This window comes from Coptis chinensis, chromosome 3 (assembly GCF_015680905.1).
Source record: "Coptis chinensis isolate HL-2020 chromosome 3, ASM1568090v1, whole genome shotgun sequence".
NCBI classification, from domain to species: Eukaryota; Viridiplantae; Streptophyta; class Magnoliopsida; order Ranunculales; family Ranunculaceae; genus Coptis; species Coptis chinensis.
The window spans coordinates 18977683-19003322 of NC_141458.1; the positions used below are offsets into that span (position 1 = coordinate 18977683).

The 25640-nt window shown below is 37.4% G+C and overlaps 2 protein-coding genes and 1 long non-coding RNA gene across 3 annotated transcripts; 2 read left to right on the forward strand and 1 right to left on the reverse strand.

Annotated features, from left to right (window-relative positions):
* The first annotated feature begins 5202 nt into the window (after nucleotides 1–5202).
* On the forward strand, nucleotides 5203–11225 carry LOC147508466 (ubiquitin receptor RAD23b-like). The gene is made up of 12 exons (XM_086600987.1): nucleotides 5203–5389; nucleotides 5550–5711; nucleotides 5781–5822; nucleotides 5909–5970; nucleotides 6066–6110; nucleotides 7122–7299; nucleotides 7376–7531; nucleotides 7618–7683; nucleotides 9683–9730; nucleotides 9809–9918; nucleotides 10581–10659; nucleotides 10757–11225. Exons 1-12 carry the CDS (start codon nucleotides 5324–5326, stop codon nucleotides 10871–10873), a joined length of 1131 nt encoding a protein of 376 aa, XP_086457113.1. The 5' UTR covers nucleotides 5203–5323; the 3' UTR covers nucleotides 10874–11225.
* Nucleotides 11226–20907: 9682 nt separating this feature from the next.
* LOC147508467 (uncharacterized) lies at nucleotides 20908–22162 on the forward strand. Its single transcript, XR_015216368.1, has 2 exons — nucleotides 20908–21199; nucleotides 21318–22162. It is a non-coding gene; the product is annotated as an uncharacterized LOC147508467 (long non-coding RNA).
* A 1155-nt stretch (nucleotides 22163–23317) lies between these two features.
* Nucleotides 23318–24896, reverse strand: LOC147508468 (gamma-glutamyl peptidase 5-like). Its single transcript, XM_086600988.1, has 4 exons — nucleotides 24348–24896; nucleotides 24094–24258; nucleotides 23778–23945; nucleotides 23318–23602 (listed from the first exon to the last, which is right to left on the reverse strand). The coding sequence occupies exons 1-4, from the start codon at nucleotides 24666–24668 to the stop codon at nucleotides 23489–23491; spliced, it is 768 nt and encodes a 255-aa protein (XP_086457114.1). The 5' UTR covers nucleotides 24669–24896; the 3' UTR covers nucleotides 23318–23488.
* Between the last annotated feature and the right edge of the window lie 744 nt (nucleotides 24897–25640).

The following is a 25640-nucleotide window of genomic DNA, read 5'->3' on the forward strand; positions in this document are numbered from 1 at the left end:
GCTCTCACATCAAACTGCAACTCTTTTTGGGTTGACGCCTTCTTCACAACAACCCCATTTTCATCACATAAATCTTTATCCATTACCTTCCCAGCAAACTGCTTCATCAAGAAATCCATCCTAACTTTGGAAGTGAACTTATTGGATTTCATCTCCGCATCTATCTTGTCTATGGGTATGCCAAGACCTTTGTGGAGGAGTATTTTTGTCTGTTCCAAGGTTAAATCAGTGTCCCCAGTCACTGCTTTGCTTCTGATCGGAACTCCTAAGAGTTGGGAAACATCGTCCAACGTGATTGTCATCTCGCCCCACGGCATATGAAACGTGTTGGTCTCTGGATGCCACCTCTCCACAAACGCAGAGACCAACACAGGATCCTGATGCTTGTATACACCTAAGACCAGAGCACATAAGCAGGTCCTCTGAAGCTCCACGTGAAAATTAGAACAGTATGAACACTCTCCGACGATATTCCATTGTACCAACTTGTTTAGGTGCCCATGGCACTTCAACACCCCTCGCTCCGCCTAAAACAACAAAAACTCAGTATTAATGTATGCACAAGGTTTCGTAATACAAAATTTAAATACTAATATACACTATATGATAATATTACCTGCCCCTCCCAAACATCGCGAGCCACGTGCACCGCATAGTCATACAACATATGTGGCACACGAGGGCCACCTCCATAAACACCTCTCTGGAACTCCAAGTCATTGTTGGACTTTCTCACAATATTCACTGGAGGTACAGGTACAGGGACTTCCTCGTCATCCTCCTCCTCCTCATCCTCCGCCTCCTCCTCCTCCTCCTCGTCATTCTCCTCTTCTGCATCATCAACACCCTCTTCGTCATCTTCTTCACTATCAGCATAACTTACAACTACACTCTTCCCACGATCCATATTTATGTCATCTACATCTACATCTAAATCGACATCTACATCTACATCTACATAACTCAGAACTGTCTCATTTCTTCTCTTTTGATTTCCTAACTCTACACCACTTATAATATTACTGGGATCATTCGCTTTCCGATCCCCTCTACGAACTGATGCCGAGGTGGTTGTTCCCCTTCCTCTCTTTTTCTCAGGCGGGTCACCGCGACCCGAACTACTACTCCCCCCACCTAACAACTTCTTAGCACCCGTGAAAACACTTTTTGCAACATTCTTCACATTCATTGTTCGAGGCATTGCTACAAAATAAATAGGAGTTAAAAATAAGACATTCAAGTAATTCAAATTGTTTATTAACAAGCAAATGCACAACTTCTAATACTAACAAGCAAATGACAATTTATAATACTAAGACATTCAACTTGTAAGTGTTTATTAACTTTGGAGTTCACTAACTAAAATCTAAAACATGCATATCCATAACACATTCAACTAATTCAAATTGAAAACAATTAGAACATATAGTAAGCTCAGGGACCTTAGAAAAAGTTGAGACGTCCAACTATAAAGCTTTCGAGAAAAAATATGGGCCCTTACAAAGGTGTTTTCAGTATGTATTCGCTGGAAGTTAACACTTAACAATTAACATAACTTGTTGAGTTCTATCCTAGTGTTCAACACCAATTCTTACTTCTATTGGCTTGATAAATGGAAATAAGTCCAGCAGACATTGAAATTCCCATGTCAAACACTACTATGATGAGATCCGACAATCATCTTCAATACCAGCTAGAATTTTGTGGATCCAATGATCCTTACTGTGATATGTAATAATGGAGAGAAATCCTAACAACTACATTGTTAACAACTTGTAGAACAAGAAAGGAGAATAGAACTTTACAAATAATATTAACCCTAACACGACATTATATAGGCTACAATAGTGAAACCTGATAGCAAAATGTCTATATTGCCCATGTGCCAATTCATACTATTTATCTACTCTATTTGTATACGAGAATGTACGAAGATAGGTAAGATATCACACTATAAAATTGGTATCAATCGCTTCGTAGCTGTACTATCAACATAATCAATAGAGCAAAGTTATTAGTAAGAGTTTATGAGAGTCCTTTAATCTCAATGTTTTAACTTTAACTTAATAACATTAAAGGAAATGAAGCTGAACTGGCAATTATGTCCAGATTTTTATTTATTATTATGTTACGACTTCAATGAAGCTTACCAACTATTCCACCTGTTTCAATACTCTAACACTCATTTTCCTACTTTTCACATACCCAAGTTATGGACAACCCATACCAGATGAACATATAAATGCTCAAACACCTTCATCACCTCCAAAGATTCCTAAGTTTAAGTTTCAGTTGCAAAGAATTGTTATTGGAGTTTTACTTGGTTGTGTAACTGAACTACTTGTTGCTATTCTCTTCGCCTTTGTAATCTGATTCGTTATTCGTTATTCGTTACATGAACAGAACTCCAATTCTTAAAGGCCCAGTAATTTTCTCACCAAAAATTGCATCAACAACACTACAATTAGCCCTTTCTAATCAAACACAATTACTTGGTTCTTACTACTTATATCATATGGTCTTACGGGAGCATTTTTATCATAATATGAATATGGACAAGGATTTCTATATCAGATTAATGCTTTGTTCAAATAAATGAATTCAACAAATTATCTGCAATGAGGTGTAGAAAGCCCAAAAAAAAGAAAAATACATTACATGGATCCCAACTTTAAAACCAATAGCAGTAATATATTCTCAAGTTAGGTGCATCACGATCGATGGCTGTGGCTATCTTCATACAAACAAAAAAAGTAGACAAAAATATTACATCTACATGTTTGATTGTATCTTTATAAAGAAGATAACCAACAATACAACACCACTGATCTTGACATACATAATTTGACAAATAATACAAAAAAAATTATCTGCCTATAGCCCCATACTGCTACATGCATAGGGAAGTTTAGAAAACCTTAAAACACTTCAACTATAAACTTAATTTTTTCATCTCATAAATATAATGCTCCCTATGAAAGCCATTTGGATCTTCATCCGGACTCACAAACATTATAAACACTCAAATAATGAATGATGCATTGAATAAGTTAATCCCCTCTAATCTCAAACAACCCCTAAGTAGAACAAAAGTATATATATATATATACCTGTAAGTGAAGAGTGTAGGCAAATTATTTAATGAGAAATCAATTATAATATTTATTTAATTAGTGATTAGACCACAAGAAAAACTTCCACCTAATATATCATCAATTAATGATTAACCCGATACAAATATTAACTCGATTCAATTAACGCCCAACAATACCGTACAAAGATATTAATAGAAACACAATCTATAACGTCAAATTAGTCTAGCAAATTACAAACAACAATGTCGCACAAAGATCACAACACTTCATACAAACTTAATACAATTTACGTATACTTCATACAAACTTAACATTTTACAAACTACAATGCATAAAAAAATTCACTTTGAAAGGAAAAAACTCACTTTGAAATTGGTGTTGAAGCGTGTTTACGTGTGAGGAACCAAATAGAAGAGCTTGAGGTGGTTTCAGATACTCACCGAACTCACTAGTGGTGATAATAAGTGGACAGTAAAACACTGTTTAGTTGATTGATGAATTGGGATCGAGATCGAGCAGTAATTGGGTGGGTTTGATCGAGATCGAGATAAAGAATCGAGAATTTGATGGAAACAAAGAATTGAAACAAAGAATCGAGATCGATAGTTTGATTTTGTGGGTTTTTGGTCGAGCAAAAATCGCGAAATCGAGGGTTTGAAAGACAAATGGTGGTTGCCAGTTTTTCGGGTATTTAGTTGGAGGGTGTATGATTCGAAGTTGCACCCAACACAATGGACTGACCCTGGCCCAACTCGGGATCTGCACAACACAATATGGGACACAATATGGGGTCTGGCAGTAACAGGACTCTTTATGTAATCATTCAATAGCAAATGCTGATACATGCGAAAATATACTGAGTTCCACATTTGACTGTTCTAAGAAAACCAAAAAAAAACAAAAAAGACGGAATGGAATAAGCATGCATCTGTCATAAATTTTTACTATTAATTTGCAAATAAACATAAACCTTGTCGTGAATCTTTTAGTCTCAAAGTTTTACTATTAATTTGCCTGAACATTACAAATAAACCTTTAAAAGGGCACAAGTAGGAGCCTATTCATTTCATTAGTGGTGACATTTCATTTCACGGTATATTGTAGTTAAAAATAAAAAAGAGTCCGGATTCAAGCAAATTTGTGTGGGTGCACCTAATAACATTAGATTTGACTTGGGATTGCGATTAGATAACGCGTGATTGACACCGTTTACTCTTATGTTACAAAACATATAGGGCTAGCCAAAATATAGTAGTGTCATGAATTTCACATTTGATTATGGAAAGAGCTTCAAGAACCTGACCAGGCTTGAAAAAAGTGATTGTATAAACTCAGTCCCTTTGAAGGAAAGTGAGTGAAGATGAAGAACTTTGAGACTTTGAGACGAGGCAGACTCAGTAAATCATGACGATTGAATAATGGAAGGAGCATATATTCATAAGAGTCATAATTCTTCTGATCATCGAATTTTTTCCTTAAGTTGTTCAAATTTATCAAAGATGTAGATGTGAAAAGAGACAGACAAAGTCCAAGTAACGAGTTCTTGAACATTACGACGTACAACAGTATAGACTAATTTAATGTATTTACAGCCTTTAAGTGGGGTTTTGATTCGAGTGTATCTTCTAACTAATTACCACAATTGAGACGAAAAATCGAAATTTTAGAGGATTCACCAAGGATGAATACCACTTTTACAAAACTCAAACTCATTGATGTGATTCTGGTGATATTGGATGTCATGCGGACAATAGGAGCTGTAGTCGAAGCTAAGAAACAGAAAAGAATTTCAGATCAGTTTCCATCTCTTTGAGAAGGCTTAATTCAATCACTTGTCTCGTGTCTAGGAAAATAGGATATGATTAAAAACTGGTTCCAGGAAGTCACTAATCCTTTCTTGTTTCCAATGATCTTCAATTCTTCATTATATGACGATTTCATTACTAGTCATTTGTTTGGAACTTTGGCACAAATTTCACTAAAAAATTGGTTTACTTTAAGGTCCAACGAAAGTCCACTAAAAAAAAAAAATGGGCCTTTTTAGTAAACTTATCCAACACCGTCACCGACAAAATATATAAAATAAAAAATCTTTACCAACTTTTTCACTGTTTTGTTTTTATTCTTTACCCAAAACAAAAACTCTCTTTTCCGTTTCCTGGATCTCCATTTCATTTTCTAGGGTTTACTCATTATTAATTGCTATTAAAACAATCGCTATAGCTATCATGAAACTCACTGTCAAAACACTGAAAGGCAGTCATTTCGAAATCCGGGTTCACCCCAATGACACGGTGAGCCTCTGTTTTTTTTTTTTTATGAATTATTTATGCCGTCATTGTTCAATTAGTATGGTTTTTGAAATGCTAATTTAATTAATCATTGTAGAAATAAATAAATGAAGACATTATTACGAAACTGCCCCTCTATGATGATGATGTGTTGTTTTTATAGATGATGGCTGTAAAGAAGAATATTGAAGATGTGCAAGGGAAAGACAACTATCCTTGTGGACAACAACTACTGATTCATAATGGGAAAGTTTTGAAAGATGAAACTACATTGGAAGAGAATAGTGTCAGTGAAGACGGCTTTCTTGTTGTAATGCTTAGCAAGGTATAACTATTCTCAACTTTTAATCTTATTTGGTATTAATGGTTCTTGACTGATTATGTATTTATGTAGAGCAAAAGCGTTGTTGGGTCATCTGGGGCATCTTCTGCTCAGGTATTCTTTTCCTTGCAATGAGATAAGCTAGTGTGCAGTGATGATTAACTTTTATGTTTCTTATGTCATCTCATGACTTTAAACAGCCTACGCCAACTACACAAGCAGCTGCTCCACCTACCTCTGCACCCGTAGCTGTTCCTCTTCCGTGAGTTGCCATGTGGTTCTAACTTATTGTACACTTGGTTTGTTGATTTCAAGTACTATACTCTAAGCTTTCGTAATTGAATTTGCCTGTTGCAGGGCCCCAGTAAGCACTGGATCTGATTCTGCCACAGGAACGAGCGAGTAAGGATTTTTGTCTTTTAATAATTTGTCTCTAATTTTGATAAATTATTCTCTTTTTGTACTTTCATGTTAAACACAATCTTTCATGTGATACATGAAGTTTTTGGTTCACTGATGAATCAGACTTTATGATGTCAACTGACACTGAAATTACTACCGAGACAGTAAAATGTTGGTTGTTAAAACTTATATGTGATGGTCATTGGCTCTGACTATGCAAGTAAATGTTTTGATACTGATATGAAAAATGCATCTGCTTTGACTTGACCGTATATTGAGCAAGTATTGCACTGAATTATTATGGAAGTCTTCCTTTTGTAGGACAAGCTTTAGTTAGTCTGCTGATGTTGTGTAAAAATTTAGAAACCACAACCTCTACTTACTCATTAGTGAGTATTATCTAGATCTCTAAATTGTTGAATGAAAGGGAACTATTAATTGAGCTGACAACCCAGCTTGTACTCATACAATCCAATAAAAATGTCACCAATTGGATTAATATTATTTAAAGCCAGTAAAGTGTAATCATATCTGATGTATTACTACACCACAATTTAGGTTCAGGACTTTTTGTTCACTGAATGCTGACTGACTACTGTACATGTTTAACAAAAGCAAAAATCCTTATTTCAGTAAGCATTGAAATATCAAGAATTGGAAGTGCTGCAAGTGACTAGCAATTCAAAGAAAGAATAGCATTACCTCATGTATGCTTGCATGAGAAACAAGTATAGTACACTTCCTAAATTATATGCATTTGGATGATGGCGTACCAAATGAAACAGGGTCCAAATTACTTGTCGGAAACAATTCTTTCTCCCTCTCTGTTTTTTTTTGTTTCTTGTATTTGTAGGAGATCTCATCCTTGTGTAATAGTTTTTTCTTTATATTAATATAGATCCCGATTTGACCGATAAAAAAAAAATGCAGGGTGTGAAGATTGTGTTTGTGCTTGTGCTTGTGTTTGTGTCATAGTTCATAAATATTGTGGATCTGAAATGTCTATTGCAGGGCACCTGCTGATACCTATGGACAAGCTGCATCGAATCTGGTCGCTGGTAGTAATCTTGAGCCAATTATTCAGCAGTTAATGGATATGGGTGGTGGTAGTTGGGACAAGGAGACTGTCACTCGTGCACTTCGGGCAGCATACAACAACCCAGAACGGGCTGTGGACTACTTATATTCTGTATGTTATAAGCTCTATGGTACTCCCAACTCTCGGACTCTTGTTGATGTCGTAATTGATGTGTTTATACTCTCAGGGTATTCCAGAAGCAGCTGAAGTTGCTGTTCAGGTTCCCAGTTATCCTACAAGTCAACAGTCTGTTGGGCCAAACCTCACTGCAGAAACAGGACTAGCAGGGGCTGCACCTGCCTCTGGAGTACCAAATTCAGCTCCTCTGAACTTATTTCCACAGGTCAGTCATTACTTTCTTGGAGATGTTCTGCACATATTTCCTTATCGGTGCATCTCCATCATCATTGTGAGTTTGTCTTTTTCTAGGAGGCAGTCAATGCTGGAGCTGGTGCTGGAGATGGAGCCCTTGACTTTCTCAGAAACAACCATCAGGTGTTCTCCTCATTCTATTTGGGTCTTTCTTTGGTTGGAAACTTCTGTGTTTTTTTTTCCTTGATATTGTTCGACTCTTCGGATTTTTTTCCCCTGCACCAGTTTTACCTTCCGAGTCCTTGATGAGAATATGAGAACCTAAATGTTTTCTGTCCATGAATTCTTCTGCGGAGTAGTAAAAATGACAAGAATTTATGAAAGTATTATGTTTAGTATATGAACATATCTGAAGCTGTAAATAAATTTAATAAGGGACTTGTTGAAAGCAAGAAATAGTTTTAATTCTTTCTTTTTTGGGTCATAAACAAATTCAAGTAGAGACCATTATATGAGGATTTAGTGGGAACCATTTATATGATACTCTGAATAGTTAGGGGGCTTTATGGAAAAGTTGGTGAATACCAAAGACGTTGTTTGGATGAGACTTCATATCTAAATACTGCAAAAGAAATATATTCATCACTTTTTAGTTATAAGGACAATATTGGGCGAGTTGGTGTATATGATTGCTTCAAGCTTACCTTAAATGCGAGAGTTCACATACAACATAGTAAGTAGTTTACAAGTGTTGGAAATACCCCACTAAGAAAAACAAGTATAATTATATATGAACATGACTACCATACACATGCAATGTTTGATGGACTTGACTAAAAGGCCAGCATATCACCTTTAGACTGGTCCTATGAGGCTTCTGGATTTTAGATTTTCTAATTCTTTATTTACTTCAGACAGACATCTATAATGCGTTATGCTTTATCCCTCTCATATTTAGAATTTTCTTTATAAGAAATATAATGTAAGAATCGTCTCATTTCGTTAAAACCAGTTGACATATCATACAATTCCTAGGAAATTCTATCACATAATAAATTTCCCCGTTATTTTTTTTCATTTTGAGGTTTTCAAAGTTGATACCTATGTATCAAATTAGTTGAGTGGAATGAGCCTAAGAGTTGTATCTTTTGTGTGTGGCTGCATGCCACATTGTTAGTGTAACCGATTCAGAGACCGCACGTCTACACTAGTCTGTCTGCAACTGTGCGGTCGTGCGGAACGGGTTTTGCATAATGAACTAAATAAGTGCCTTTTAAATATCGTTTGTGAATTTGATAATTAGAATTTTTTGCTTGTTGGGGGTCACTGATCGCACAAAAAATTTAGGCATTTTGATGTGGCAATTTATGTAGTTTTGAAGAATTCATGGTTAACTTTCCCCCCTCTCATTGATCCAAACTTTTTGAGTAGACTCCTCGCCAAATCATTACCAAGTCCTTACTTTGACTAAGGAAATGATCACAATACACTGATCGACTCATTCCTAATTCCATTGTTCTGGTTGTTACTATACATACTTCTTAAATCCTCATTTCTGCTATACCAAGAGTATGAATGTGGTGCTTTTACCTCTTGCTGGCTCCCAAAGCTAGTTGCTATGCTTATAGTTACGAGGACATTATTGTTATTATTGTTTCTCATTTTTTATGACAGTGCTTACTAGCTATTTTGCAGATGTTTTCATGCATTTGTCTTCTACAAAGTTTTATTCTTTTTAGATTAGATCACAATGTAACTTTTGCCAAATTCAATATAATTGTAAGCGCTCTCACTTTAGTCAACTTTTGCCATTAAGAACTTCGTATAGAAACAAAATTTTGCATAACATTGTAACTTTATGTGTGTTGGATACTTGGTTAGATATGATGTTCATAAAACTTGGTTCTAGTGGTGATATGGCCAAATATCATTTGTCATTTGAAGCAAACTTAACTAAAGTTGATTATAGGTTGTCTGAAGGAAATAATAAGTAATGAGTATTTCTCATTACTGTTCAGCTCTACTGTTCTTTGTTGAACTTCGTTAATATGTTATAATTAATGATTGTATTTCTAGCAGAAACTTACATGCTGAGACAGTACTTTTCGTACTTTATATGAATTATCATAATATTTTAACAAGTACTAACTTTTGCACTTGCAACTGTTTTGGTGTCTTCTAGTTCCAAACTTTACGTACAATGGTGCAAGCAAATCCACAAATCTTACAGGTGTGTGGCTTTGTCATTTGGGGAAACTTTGTATCTTGTATTTACTACATCTGACTTAAAAAAATCTGTTCATTTCAGCCAATGCTTCAGGAGCTAAGCAAGCAAAATCCCTACCTTCTCAGATTAATTCAAGAACACCATGCAGAGTTTCTTCGATTAGTAAATGAGCCTGTTGACGGCGCTGAAGAGTGAGCACTTCCCAGACAACTTATTATTATCAACTGCTAAACACCCTCCTAATGGAGTCGTAGATGTATCTGCTAGAGTTTTATATTCAAATACATTTGATGTGATTGCTTTCATGTTTTCAAACGTTTACCTTCAGTGAATGTTATGCTTATCAATTAAATAAGAGAAGAAGAGAAAAGGGAAAAGGGAAAAAGGAGTGTTTATCTACTCCAATGGGATTTCATACTTTCAAGGATGACATACCTGTAGTAGTCGGTTTAGCATGTTTTACTGTAATAGTGTAATGTGACTTCTGGACCACCATTCTCTTTGACTGCTGAGTTGAGGTGGCACTTGGAAGGGTTAGGAACTTCTAGTATGGACGAGCTTTTGGTGGTAAATACTGTTGTGAGGGAATTCATGTTGCCCTGACTATGATATATCCTTGTTGTTTTAAAGACTTAACTCTTAGAGTATGTCGTCTAGCTGGGGAGAACAGAGCTTGTAGGTTACCTTTTTAGGAGATAATGTTTTAATCACCTAAAATCTTCTAAGTTTTTGGGTTTGTACTGAATTACGACACGTAAAAGTGATACAAACTAAGCAAATTTGAGAACAGTACAGTTTCCTTTGTTTTTGTTGAACTTCGATACTTGACATTACATTCGATGTCTTTTCTCAGGGATATGTTTGAGCAGCCTGAGCAAGATATGCCACATGCCATTAGTGTAACCCCAGCAGAGCAGGAGGCTATTGGACGAGTATGACCATTTCCCTCCTCCCTTCTATAGATTTATGAGATTATTAAGTTCTTTTTTCCTGTACTTAATGTTAACGGAATTAATTATTATATTTCAGCTCGAGGCGATGGGATTTGATAGAGATCTTGTCATTGAAGCTTTCTTAGCATGTGACCGTAACGAGGAGTTGGCAGCAAACTACTTATTGGAGAATGGTGGTGATTATGAGGATTGAATGGTGCTTATTTCTTCATACCTTCACTCATCTCCACAATAGCTCTCATATTTGGTTGGGGTTAGATATATGTTTCATCTTTCCGAAAGACATGGTAGTTTTCAGTGCTTAATGAGGATGGTGCGTGTGGTGATTAGTTTAATCTTACATTGCTTTTGTTGATAGCAATTTTCAAACTGTGAAGAAAAAAGCCTGACACATGTACTTAAAAAAATGTTTTGTTATAGTATTTCTTTTACGTACTGAAAGGAAGTTGGTTTATGGGTCAAGTTGTTGGCCATTTCAGCACAAATGCAAAATTTATTGACAACAATTTGAGTTGTTAGCCGTAATATGATTTATGATCGAAGTATACTAATTGTTGCTTACCATTTTCAGTTCACAAAATATGGTATTTGTTGTTGCGTGGGTTTATTTGGATGTCTTGTTGAAAATCTAGTTGAAATTTTAAATTGATGATTGGCAGATATGAGGGTTTTAGTTTAGGTTTACCAAAACTGGTTAGGATGTAATTTCATACGGTAATCTTATTTAGTTAAATGGATTGTTGCACTGGGCTTGATTTGTGACGATTTATTTTATTTTATTTTATTTTGCTAACCGGGTTTGGTTTTTCTGGGCCAAAAAAATGTTTATGCCCTCGACTAAAATTTCAAATTGGGGCTCTGGTTGGAAATTTCATACGACCCGGATTGTTGCTTGATTCATTTTATTTTATTTTATTTTTGCTATAGTAAGACCCTGAGACATTGGAGTGTTTACCTATACTAGCATGATTGTCCTAAATTTACTTGAATTTTTAAATTTGGATTTGTGTAATTTAATTAACAGAGCAAAGACAAAATTAAAATTGTATATAAAAAAAAGTTGAAGAATTACATATAAACAAATAATAAACTACTATTGCGGGACTGTAGCTCGGACCCAGCAATCTTTAAAGTAGTTTAAGATTACAGTAGCGTTTTATTAATAGACAGATGAATTCCATAGAATGGTCACTGGTCACATTTTCATTGTTGTTAATGGTAAAGTATGGTGAACTTGTTAACATATCGATGCAAAGACGGCAGATAGTCGGATAGATGTTTATTTGAAAAAAATCGAAAAAAAACTTTGCTTCCCGCAAAACAAAAAAACAAGTACATCCACATCTGGCTCAGTATATTCTCAAGCAAATTGTTTTGAACTTTAAAACTAAAGTTTATCACCCAAAGATACTTTTATGTTCTCCTGTAAGTGAATAAACTTGTTAACATATCGATGCAAAGACGGCAGATAGTCGGATAGATGTTTATTTGAATCTTTGCTTGCAAAAACAACAAGTACATACTCTGGCTCAGTATATTCTCAGCAAATTGTTACTTTATAAAGTACCAAAGTGAATAAACAACCTCGTGTCTTAACAAACATGTCTATGTTGGTTTACATTTAATTGTGGGTCAAATTATATCAGGGAAAATAATAAAAAAGCAAGAGAAAGTGTTCAGTTGAAAACTTGAAATGTCAAGGCAAAAAAGGTATGGGTATATGTTGCTAAATTTGTATCAGAAGGAATCAAACTACATGCATTTTTGTGTTAGGAGGAATTGTTAAATCCAATTTGTATTCCGTTTGGAGGCATCTGAGGGAATATCATTAGAGCAAGTCTAATGGAGAGCTGTTAAAAGGTGCCACATAGGTTATTTAGCTTTTCCAGTCAAATTTGACACCCCAAAATAAAAAAACCAATCTAATGGTGTTTTCTGTTTTGAAGTGCTAAATGATACGGACGGCATAGTTTTTGCCGTCCGTCTATTATTTTGTAACTTGAGTTAAATTTTTTTGGACAGGCAGCATAGTTTTTGCTATCCGTGGAAATTTAACACACGGACGGTAGAAACTATGTCGTGTCTCCCTAAAAGCAAAGGTCTTAACTTTGGTTAGATTTTTGAATCCTTCCAAATTTAAGACCCTTTTAACAGTCCCATTGGAATGATATTTTTGTGGTTGGAGTGATATATTTGTCTTTAGCAGCCCATATAGCCTCTTATTGGACTTGCTCTTATACCAAGGGATTGGAAAAAACTTAAAGATAGAAACAGATTCTAAGGCCACGGTTCAGGGTTTTGGAAGGAATGAAGTGTACTCCGAGTTCTCGAGACCAGATAGTCCATCATTCGGGCTGAACTTGAGCATTGTCTCATCTTCTCCACCTGGAGAGGTAAATTTTTCTATCAGATACCAGGGCCAATTATGGTGTTAATCTTAGGCTAAATCGTTGCATTACTTTTGTTGTTGGCTCCACTGTAATATAAATTGGGGGACCCTTACTGCTTAGTTTAGATTCATTTAGGAATTTGTTTGTGCTAAGAGCCTGAGAGGAGAACTACTCGTTCATAGTAGAGATGGACGCACGTGTATTAAATCCGTGGGCACCCTGTGTTCCTTTTCTCCTGAACCTTATGTATTCGTCCGAATCAAATACATATAAAAGTAAGAACAGAACTACTACTAAATACGTACCGCTACCCGAATTTCTAATAGGTTTTGAGTACGGATAACCAGTACGTGCGCCTATATATAAACAACATGCAAAGACGACATGTTGAAGAAGGATTAGGGGTGAGTCATGAAGGCAAAAACTGATAGTATGAGATTCATAGAAAACCTTCGAGTGGGTTACAGATTTAAACCAACTGATCAAGAACTTATCGAATATTACCTCTACAGGAAAGTCCATGGATTGGATATTGGTAATGACGTGATTGGCGAGGCCGATGTGTTTGATCTTCACCCTAACGAGCTTCGAAGTAAAGTTTGTTATTCCTCTTTTTTTTATTGTGGCGTGTTTGATGTTTCCCATGTTTTTCACATTGTTGTTCTTTCAAAATCTTCTATTTTTTTTATGTTTATTTTTATTTTTACTTTTTTATTTTATTTGTTTTAAAGAAATCACCCAAGAAGAGGGTGGGGTTTGGTAGAACCCTAGCCAGGGCAGATGCAGGATTCTCCACAAAAGGGGGCGACTGGCCTTAATTGCCAATACTATTTGAACTTTTTGGAGGGTATAATTCATAAATAGTGACCATTATTATTATTTTTTGGGGCAAAATTAGGGGCCTATAGCCCGGGCAGCCAACTCATAGATCCTCCCCTACTCCTACCACCTATCTGGTGGCTATATGTGTAGGTTCTCTATGTTGGAGTTATCCCTCACATGAGGAGAGAAAACAGAGCTGGAGAAAAACGGAGCGAATTCGGCATCGAAAATGTCGAGGCTGCCTTCATAAATAAAGGCGCGACCGCTCGACTTCTAGTACATTGGGCATGACCAGCGCCATAAAAGCGCCCAGCGCAGCGGCTTCCGATCGTTAGCGCGACCCGCTCAAAAGAAAGCAGCGCCGTGTCTAATTTCGTGGGCCTTTGCTACAAGATTCCCTTGAAAATTTGGTTTTTGGAGATAAAAACCAAAATCAAGGTTTTGGAAAACCTAACCTAAACAAGTCAGAAGGATTGGAATCCAGACTAAAACAAAGAGAGAAACCCAATCTTGAAAGCTATCAAGATTGAGATAACCTTTTACTTCTGAGATACAACCCCTCAAAAGAGATAAAGAGTGATCTAGTAAGGTGAGAAACCGAAAAAGAGATTGTAATCTTCCTTCCCACTTTATAAAGAACCGGCTCTTGTGGAAGTAGGCATCATTGGCGAACCACGGTAAATCTTTGTGTTGTGGTTTGCTTTTACCGCTTTTACATTATTATCCGTTGTTAATAGTTGTTTAGCGAGTTGGGCATGTTAGTATAGGTTGTAGTTGATATTTAGATTTTGTCCCGAGTTGAATTGTGTTCAAATACAACTTATCCGTGTAGTGGGGAATCGATTAGTATTGGTATAATCCCCAACAAGTGGTATCGAGCCTTGGTTAGAATAGCCTTAGGGTGTTATCCTAATCTTGGTCGGGCGTGTTTGGCCGAAATTCCCGAGAGAAAGATTTGAGGTTAAATAACTTGTAGAGATGGACCATTCCGTGAACACTTTCGTGATGATGAGTCCGAATAGGAAGAACTACACCATCCGGAAAGCCAAGATGGAAGACTTGCTATATCTTCGCAAGGACTTGGCACTTCCCATTGAGAATGAGGGAGTAAGACCGAAAAAGACCGATGAAATTTGAATGGAAAAAGCTTGACGAAAAAGCGATTGGATACATTCGACGATGGATTGACGACATTGTCTTTCACCATGTGTCCCCGAGAGACTACTACGCTTCATCACCGTGGAAAGAAACTTCGAAGACTGTATGAAAGGAAGTCGGGTGGAAACAAAGTGCTAGTCGTTAAGAAGTTTGCGCAACCACGGTACCAAGAAGGTTCTTCAATGTCCGAGTATCTTAATGAAGTACGAGAATATCATCAATCGGATGCATTTGATGAAGATCAATTTGGGAGACGAAGTTGAGGCTTTGTTTCTATTAGGCTCTCTAACCAAAGTTGGGAGACATTAGCGGTTTCCACATGGAGCGACCAAGGATGGAATTGTTACCATGGAAATGGCTACCATGTCTTTGTTGAATGAGGAGACTAGAAGGAGTGGAAGAAGCGGCTCCTCTCACCGGAGATCCTTTCACGAGAAACGGGGAGAGGTCGAAACAAAAACCATTTCGCTCTAGAGGTGATGACGTAAATCTAGGGGTGAAGCTAGAACTTCTAAGCGCGAGAAGCAATGTTACTATTGTGCCACCAAAGGCCACTTCGGATATGAGTCTGAAACAATCGAAGAAGATGAGAAGAATAACCGTGTACATGAAGATATGGTGCGAGGAATGAAAACACAGCGCAGATACTACCGCATCTAGTCGATGACCCAGTGGGAATTGTGTCGATCGGTGTGGTGGTGTCTTTGTCTTAGTACCTCATGTCGATACGAGAGTGAGTGATAGATACTGAGGAGCATCCTATCACGTCACACCGCATAGGGGATTCTTCACTACCTACAGCTGTGGTGAATATGGTGAAGTAAGGATGGGTAACTGTGGAGTCTCAAAGATTATAGGCATTGGAGATGTTCATATAGAAACCATGTCGGCTACACCTTGACACTCAAGGATGTAAGACATGTCCCCGACATACGGCTAAGCCTAATTTAATTTGGGAAATTAGATGACGATGGCTTTGTAAACTCGTTTGGTAACGGGTATGGAAACCGAAAGCAGGGTTCCATTGTAGCGACCGAGGAAAAAAACTTGCTCTCTTTACAAAACACGAGGCTAGTTTGTGTAAAGCGGAAGCGAATCGCGCGTAAGAAGAAGCTTCATCCGAACCGTGGCACAAGAGACGGTGGTCACATGGGCATAAAAGGGATGGAAGTTCTTGCTAAGCAAAAGGCCATGCCGGACATTAAAGGTACACATTTAGATACATGTACTCATCGTTTGGTAGGAAAGCAACACGGGTGTCTTTCCAAAGATTCCCGCCTCACGAAAAGGACAATCGTCCTCAACTAGTGCAATACACGGACTTATGTGGTCCTATGAGAGTGAAGTCCCACCGGGGAGCTTCGTACTTCTTGACATTCATTGATGATCGTCAAGAAAGATATGGGCCTATAGTCCGAAGACCAAGGATGAAGTACTTGGCGTGTTTGAGAAATTCCACAAAGATGGTGGAAAGAGAGACTGGAATTTGTTGAAGTGTATTCGCCGGATAATGGGGGTGAGTACATTAGGCAATTTGAAGAGTATTGCGAGTCATGGGATTCGTCATGAGCGCACCGTTCCCAAGACACCGCAACGAGAATGGAATAGCGAGAGAATGAACCGTACCATTGTAGAGAGGATGAGATGCATGCTATCTCACTCTAAGCTACCTAGAAGCTCTTGGGTAGAAGCAATGCGTCATACCGTGCATGTGATCAACCCGTCGCCGCAAAAGCCTCCGAATAGTGATTATCCGAGAGAGTATGGTCAGGCGAGATGTTGATTATGGATACTTGAGGGTATTTTGGGTGCGGGGCATTTGTGTATATTCCGAAGGATGAGAGATCCAAGCTTGATGACAAAGCCAAGCAAAGGGCATTTTTCCGGGTTATGGAGATGAAAAGTTTGGTTACAAACTCTATGATCCGATTAACAAGAAGGTAATCCGGTCGAGATGTTGTGTTCTTAGAAGACCAAACCATAGCGGAGACTTTGAGGAGGGTGAGAAGCTACATGCCTTCACCAATGATCTTGTTGATTCGAACCGAAAGTTCCTACCGTGGAACGTCGCGCGTAAGGCATTGAGAATGCAGAAACCATGAGTTTGAAGCTCATGATGAGAATCCTATTGCTCATGATGGGATAGAACCTATTGGTATAGAAGATGCAGATGAGATGCATGAACCACCACCGAGCAAGCGAAGTGCATCCTCCCGAGGCACCACCGCCAGATGGGAAAGGAGGTCCGACAGGGGAGACTAGCTTCAACCAGTATCCACCACATAATGCGACGTCTTCTACTCCGGATGGTGGAGAACCTATGTACTATCAAGAGGCACTTGAAGGTACGCACAAAGAAAAGTGGTTGAAGGCCATGCATGACGAGATGGATTCTTTGCATAAGAATCACACTTATGAATTAGTTGAGAAACCCACGTAGGGAGAAAAGTTCTCAAGAATAAGTGGATGTACAAAGTCAAGCATGAGAGAACAATCCTCACCCAAGGCATAAAGCTCGCCTTTGTTGTGAAGGGATTCGGTCAAAGGAAAGGGATTGACTTTGATAAGATTTTCTCTCTCAGTAGTGAAGATGACTTCTATTCGGTGGTATTGGGTATGGCCGCAAAGTATGAACCTAGAGGTTGAGCAAACTAGATGTTAAGACAACTTTTCTTCATGGAGACCTTGAAGAAGATGTCCGCATGGACCACCCGAGGGGGGTTTGAGGTCAAAGGCAAGGAGCACCTAGTATGCAAGCCGATAAAGAGCTTGTATGGGTTGAAAGCAAGCACCGAGAGATTGGTACATAAAGTTTGACTCCTTTATGGCTGAAGTAAGGATACAAGAAGTCCGCTTCCGATCATTGTGCGTTTGTTCGAGAGATTTCGGATGGGGATTTCATAGTGCTATTGATGTATGTGGATGATGATATGTTGATAGTTGGCCCAAACATCAACAAGATATCCAAGTGAAGAAAGACTTGAGTAAGTCCTTTGAGATGAAGGATTTGGGTCAAACAAAGCGATACTTGGGATCACGGATCACTTTCGTGATGAAAAAAGAGTGGGAAGTTGTGGCTTTCAAGAAAGCTACATTGAAAGGTGTTGAAGAGATTCAACATGGATCAAGCCGGTCGGTTTGTCCGCTTGGTGGCGGCCCGCATGACCAAAGAGATGTGTCCTAAGGGTGAGCATGAGCAGAGTCAGATGGAAAAGATTCCTTATGCATCCGCAGTGGGCAGTTTGATGTATGCCATGGTGTGTACTAGACCGGATATTGCTTTCGTCGTTGGGGTCGTAAGCAGATTTCTGTCAAATCCGGGTAAAGAACATTGAGAAGGTGTTAAGTGGATATTGAGATATCTTAAGGGCACTTCCAAATCGTGTTTGTGCTTTGGTGGAAGTAAGCCCTTACTTGAAGGCTACACTGATGTAGACATGGCAGGTGATGTTGACTCGATGAAGTCCACCTCCGGTTATCTGGTCACTTTTGTAGGGGGAGCAGTTTCTTGGCAATCTAAGTTGCAAAAGTGTGTTGCCCTCTCCACTACAGAAGCCAAAGAGATAGTATATTGCGACCATCGAAGTGTTGCAAAGAGATGCTATGGATGAAGAGGTTCTTCGACGAACTAGGGCTAAAAGCGAAAAATTTTTTGAATTGGTTTGTAGTTTTATGTGATAGTCGGCGCCATCCACTTGAGCAAGAATCCGAAGTTTTCATTCTAGATCCAAGCACATACACGCGCGTTATCATTGGATTAGAGAAGTACTTTCGAGGACAAGCATTTGTGTATCGAGAAGATCCATACCGACAAGAACGGGTCGGATATGATGACCAAAGTCTTACCGAAAGGTAAGTTTGATGTTTGTTGTGCTATTGCGGAATGGCGATTACACCTCCTCCCGCTGATTTGGAAATTGCATGGAGGAAGCCCCCACCGCTCGAGAGAGGAGATTGTTGGAGTTATCCCTCACATGAGGAGAGAAAACAGAGCCGAGAGAAACAGAAGCGATTAATTCTTCGAAAATGTCGAGAAGGCCAGCATAAGTGGGGTGCACCAGCCGGCTTCGATAGATTGGTCAGCGACCAAGACTCCAAGACTTCGATCGTTAATTTGGCGACCACCAGCGCAGTCTAATTTCGTCTAATTTAATTAGTGGGCTTTGCTACAAGATCTACGAAATTTGGTTTTTGGAGATAAAAACCAAAATCAAGGTTTTGGAAAATCTAACCTAAACAAGTCAGAAGGATTGGAATCCAGACTAAAACAAAGAGAGAAACCCAATCTTGAAAGCTATCAAGATTGAGAGATAACCTTTACAGAGATACAACCCTGTAAAGAGATAAGAGTGATCTAGTAAGGTGAGAGACTGAAAATGAGAGATTGTAATCTTCCTTCCCACTTTATAAAGAACTAGCTCTTGTGGAAGTAGGCATCATTGGCCGAACCACGGTAAATCTTTGTGTTGTGGTTTGCTTTTACTGCTTTACATTATTATCCGTTGTTAATAGTTGTTTAGCGAGTTGGGCATGTTAGTATAGGTTGTAGTTGATATTTAGATTTTTTCCGGAGTTGAATTGTGTTCAAATACAAGTTATCTGTGTAGTGGGGAATCGATTGGTATTGGTATAATCCCCAACACTCTAATCCACAATTATCCAACAATAATAAAGATCTGATGTTCCTTGGCACCTCACTCAATGCTCCAGACCTTTGGTTCATACTAGCTAATTTTCCTTGAGCATGAGCTACTTCATGTAGTGAGTAATAACTCACTTCATGCAAATTGTGAGACTTCATGTAGTCATGAGTAATAACTTGGCGGAGTGTCTAGCTTTGATTGTCACTTCATGTCTAATTTCCAAGATACTCTTATACATATTTACTCTTGTATATTACTCAGTTCATGCAAATTTTGATACTTTCAATCAAAGCTACAGACATTCCGCCAAGTTATTACTCACTACACCAAAGTGTTTATAGAAAGCCAAACATAAAACACCATTCTCATCTCTAATAACACGGTTACCACCACCACCTCCAGGCTAAAGGCGGAGCTAGGAGAGGGCTAGGAGAGGGCTAATGCCCGGGGTCAATATATTTTAAGAAATGCACGAAGTAGTTTTATTAGCTACTACTCTTCATTTGTCAAAAAAGGTAGAAGGTGTAGGTCTGACACTTTGACTACCTTGTTAGAACACTTTGACTTATTTGATAGGAATTCTACGTGCCATATGAGGTTGGTCCAGCAAGCAAAACTATAGTATTCTTAAAGTTGTCCATATAGATTAAAAATGAGTTGGAGTAATAGAGGTCAATGAAAAAAGGATTTCCCAAGTTTGGACTTTGGAGATGTAGTAATAGTTAGTAAATGTTTTTTCTATAACTATATAAAAACTTTGAAACACTGAAATTAACCATCTAATAACTCGACTAAATGAAACTAGAACGTAATTTTCTCTTGTGCACAACTTTAGAATTATTTGATTTTGAATGGAATTTTCTTGACGAGGATTTGGATATTTGCTGGAGAGAAATTTTTTTGTTCGTTAACTTTGACTAATCTCAGCCCAGGGTAACATAAATTCCTTGCTCCGCCCCTTTTCTCCAGGCCCGGGGAATTATTAAGAGAAGGCCTGTCAATACGTACTAAGTTTTATAAAACCAGGTATAGGTTTATACCACTTCACCAAAAGGACTCTCACTGTCTCACTGTCTAACTAACCTTAATCTTTATTTGCTTAGCATGTAACTTAGTCTTTGAGATGCATCTTTCAATTTGTTTTATTTGTTTTTGTATTTCTTCATTGTGCATGATTCGTTAATATTAAAGATACATATTGGTTTTGTATGTAGCTCTAGCAAACTATGATCCTGGCGATGGAAACCTATACTTCTTCGCTCCAAGATCTCAAAGATATAGTACAGGCTCACACGGCCTCGTCGACAGAGTGAGAGTGGAACACATACATGGAAACAGGGACAACAGGCAGTCGAAGTTAAAGACAAATATGGTCGGATCATAGGCAGTAATACATATCTAAAATACGAAATTGGAAAAGAAAAGAAAGATTGGATGATGCACGAGTACAAGCTTCCAGAAAACACACCCATGCCACGTTCCCTCAACAGCGGAAAAGGCAAAGAGGTACTCATGCATATAGTTAGTTTAACATCTAATTTTTCAAATTAAAATTTTACGCTTACTGTTTGTGAATTACGATGAAGTGGTGATAATCTTTTTCGTTCTCTCTTTTTACATGCAGAAATTTATGGACCTTGTATTATGTCGCGTATATCCCAAGAAAAAATCTCCTCCAAAGAACGCGGAAAAGAAAACGAAATCAAAGGATGTTGGAGTGCGATTTCGTAACGATGGTGCCAGCAGTTCTGGGACACAGCAGCAACTCCAACCTCAACCTCAACCTCAACCATTAAACTGCTACAATCCTTGCAGTAATACTAGCAACTTTGTGTCAGATCAAAGTGTCCGCTTACAAGGCTCGTATCCAAAAGCAAACTTCTACAATCCTAGCAGTATTACTAGTAGCATTGCTTCAGATCGAAGTGTCCGCTTACAAGGCACATATACAAGAGAAAACTGCTACAATCCTAGCAGTAGTACTAGCAACATTGCTTCAGATCAAAGTGTCTGCTTACAAGGCACATATCCAAGAGCTAGCTTCCTCACTTATGATTATTTCCCAAATGCTTCCTCAGGTACTGAGTCAGATGAAGAAATATATGGGAAATTGGAAGATATTATATAAGTAAAGCTTACTCTAGAGTCTGATTTTGCATACATTAGTCGGTTGAAGTGAACTTGGCATGGATTGGAGGCTTAGTTGTGACTTAATTATTTAGGAGTTAACCGAATATTACCCCACTAGATGAGCCAATTAGGATTTTCCTTTTACTAAATGGGAAATTAGAATTTTCCTCCCAAATAATACTAGTTAACCCATTATTTAGTCAAGAGATCAACCATGGAACTTATTAGAACAGTTCTTGCTCTGTCTTTACCAGTTGCGGAATTTTATTTGTAAAACTATTAAATTTATTCGATCGTTTATGTTTGGCAACTGTTTATATTATTCTAATTCCTTGCAAATTGCCTCCTAAAAGCCGTCAGCAAGCATGGAGTCAGTTGAACCAGAATTGCATTCTTCTGATTTATTGTACAAATTACCAAGACTATTATAGTAATATTATTAGACTACCAACATACAATAGAATCGATCTGTATCCTACAAAAACGTAGTGGAGAAGCAAAAACACTTTATGGACTTGGCCACACAAATGTCTTTGTACCCTAAAGGCACATGCTTATGCTAGAGAAAGTCTTTAAATACTTACAAAATTAGTGGTGGCTTACCAATGTGGGACTATCAAGAAAGCACAAAAGTGAAGAGAACACACAATGTTCTTCTCCTCCATTTTGCACACACATAAGTAGCTTGAAATAACTAAAGAGATTCCAACATGTTGGGCGGACGCAGATACTGACGTGGACGCGGTGACTCGGTTATATCTTTAAAAAGTAGGATGCGGACGTAGCAAAGGACGCCAAAATTAATTAATATTTATAATTTTATTTTATATAAATAGAATATTAAAAACTAAATTAAATATATTAACATTCATAAATTCAAAACTATTCAAGATAAATAGCCACAAGATTAAGTTTCATATGTCTTATCAAAATAAAAACCAAAAAAATTGAGTTTTTTAATATTATTTTGATTTATTTTATATTTTTTTAAGCCAAAATCTACGTTCTGACCATGTTGACCTATGTTCGATTTAATTGACCGTGCTTTAGAGATGTCCACAATATAAATTCCAGGGATTTTCATGATATATTTTGTGATTTGAAATTTTAATCTGTTGATATTTGGTTATATCCCATCTTACCGAGCAAAAAAAAAATTATATCATGAGGTTTTTAGCAATCCATAATACTATGAACTGTTGATGTACAGATGTACTTGCTTGGTCAGTGGTCACAGCCGCGTACGATGGACGCTCGACTCCATTAGTAAAACGCAATCGATAATACTATGAACTGTTGATGTACAGATGTACTTGCTTGGTCAGTGGTCACACCCGCGTACGATGGACGCTTGACTCCATTAGTAAAAAAATTGGGTTCCCTCTTTCGAGTTCTAAATGACTACTTAGAACTTCCAAGTAGTCAGCTGTATGGTTGAAGGTGGAATCATATATGTACATGGATAATGTCTAGGTCAAGCAACAACTTAAGATAAATAGGGAATTTGAAGGTATTAATATTACATCTTTTCTTTTTCAGGATGGATAATTGTGATGTATCAAAATCTGAACTCCTTTCCATTTATATTTTTCTCATCCCCTAACAAATGATCCCTTAAATTCTTACACCCAGGCTTCTTAATACATTGAGATATGATAACATGTATCACAGGGTAGCTCCATAATCTCCTTTGAGAAACCTCCTGCAAATCTTCTCCCAAGACTTTCTATCTGGTTCAGCCATCTCCAACTTCGATCTCGCATCTTCAGCCGAGTCTCTCTGAAAAGTATTGAAATATTATATATGAATAGTGAACAAGGTCGTTAGCCAATTCCTTTTTTCCAGCGCAACTAACATAAATGAAATATATAGAACCATAAATTCATCACCTTATCCTAATATTTGAGAAATTGAATGAACATATTTTTATCCAACTATCATAAAATTTTATTACCTCTATTAAATTGGCGTCAAGAAGACGATCGATAAGATTATACAATATGTCTTTGGTGTATTCAGGATGGCCTTGAATTCCTAGAATATGGTCTCCAATTGCAAACATCTCTACGCCAGTTTTATCCGAAAAGGCAATCACCTCAGCTCCAAGGGGCACTTCCCATACCTGTACCATAAATTCAAGTTAGTGGGTTTACAGTTTACACGCACTACTAGTAGCCCATTACTAAAGAGAGGCAATGCACAACACATGTATGCAGGAGATCAACTACTTCTCATTTGAGAAAAAAAGAAGAAGAAAGAAAACCAAGTACCTCATCTTGGTGGCATTCAATGATGGAAAGGCAAGGAGGGATTTCTTCCAAATCCTCAAGGAACCTACATGGGGGCAAATCATCCACCATCCTTACCTTCCTTAATCCAATATCCCAACCATCGTAAGCTCTCCCTACTTTCCCTCCCAATGCTCTGCACAACAACTGAGAAAAGAAAATGAAATTAATGACTAATTTATAAAACATTGTATATAATTGAATGCAACTAGACAGAATTCCACAATATAACATACCTGGTGGCCAAAGCAAATTCCAAGCACTTTCTTTTCCATAGCATCCAAAGTTTGCAACAAAAAACCAAGTTTCAAAATCCACAAATCATTTCCAAAAGCATCAAATGGACTACCACTGATCACAAAGCCATGGTACTTGTGGAGCTCTTCCCAGTCTGGGAACTCTCCTTCAACAACTCTAAACAAGTCCCATGTCTCTCCTTCTTCACCAAATGTCTCAACAAACACATTAAAGTATCCACCATACACTTTGTTTACATAATCAGAGTCCCTTGCAGCTAGAAGAAGTGCAAATCGTTTTTCTCCTCCGTTTATCTTCATTAATCAAGTAATAGATTAAAATGGTGAATACTGGAGGATAACAAGAACGAATTCAAAATATGTTTGGAAGATTGCAGAGGACAAACGGACCTTTTATAGATTGGAATTAGACCACTTGTGTTTAGAATCTACGACAAAAAAGAACAAGGGAGTGTAGATGATTCTTGTAAAACGTTAGTATAGATGCATTAATATAGTTTAAGAATCAAGACATGCTTCCTATCCTTTGAGTCCATGTTTATGTTCTTAGTCCACTTTGAGGCTGGATTCATTACTAAATACATTTTCTTTATTTTTTTCTTTTTACTCTATGTAAGTTGTAACCGAGCCGTTTCAATTTTAATAATATGGTTGGCACTTGGCACTTGGCAGACCAATTGTTTCTGCCAAGTCAAATTCTATTTGCTAGGTCTCCGACGTAGACCAAAAGTCGCCACGCGTATGAAGAAAAACTTTTGTGGAGAAGAGAATTGAACCAATAAACATACACCGACCTACACATTTGACCTATTTAACTGAACTATTAATAGTAACTATTGATTTACATAGAGATACTTGTCCGTGTGTATTGTAATTATGCAAACTGAACATATTAATTAAGCTCAAATTAATATATTGTTTAGGACTATTTTTTATCTAATGACTACTTACTCCACAAACAACAGTAATACCACTTTTGTATAACATTTTTAAACCAACCTCAAATGAAAAAATATAACTGACCAGAAAACATTACTGGATAATCAATATGACACTATATTTTAGAAACATTTTATTTCCATCATAACCACCAAGTTTATAACTATTTAGTACCGTGATTTATTATTATTATTATTTTTTGCCTTCTAAAAATAGTACCCGTATTTTTTTTTTTTTTGTATTAGTACCACGTGTTCTAAATTTGCTTCAATTTAGTACCACAGTTTGTTTGTCGTCTCAATCTGTCTAATTTTCATAATGACGAGTAGAGTT

What these genes read in the sequence shown, in the direction of transcription:
- LOC147508466 (XM_086600987.1), top strand. Translation starts at nt 5,324, where the DNA reads ATGAAACTCACTGTCAAAACACTGAAAGGCAGTCATTTCGAAATCCGG. An exon ending in CTGTGGACTACTTATATTCT is followed by an intron (nt 7,300 to 7,375) that starts GTATGTTATAAG and finishes TTATACTCTCAG; the next exon opens with GGTATTCCAGAAGCAGCTGA. An exon ending in AGCAGGAGGCTATTGGACGA is followed by an intron (nt 10,660 to 10,756) that starts GTATGACCATTT and finishes ATTATATTTCAG; the next exon opens with CTCGAGGCGATGGGATTTGA.
- LOC147508468 (XM_086600988.1), bottom strand. Translation starts at nt 24,668, where the DNA reads ATGAAGATAAACGGAGGAGAAAAACGATTTGCACTTCTTCTAGCTGCA. An exon ending in TTGAATGCCACCAAGATGAG is followed by an intron (nt 23,946 to 24,093) that starts GTACTTGGTTTT and finishes TTTATGGTACAG; the next exon opens with GTATGGGAAGTGCCCCTTGG. An exon ending in TTGACGCCAATTTAATAGAG is followed by an intron (nt 23,603 to 23,777) that starts GTAATAAAATTT and finishes AATACTTTTCAG; the next exon opens with AGAGACTCGGCTGAAGATGC.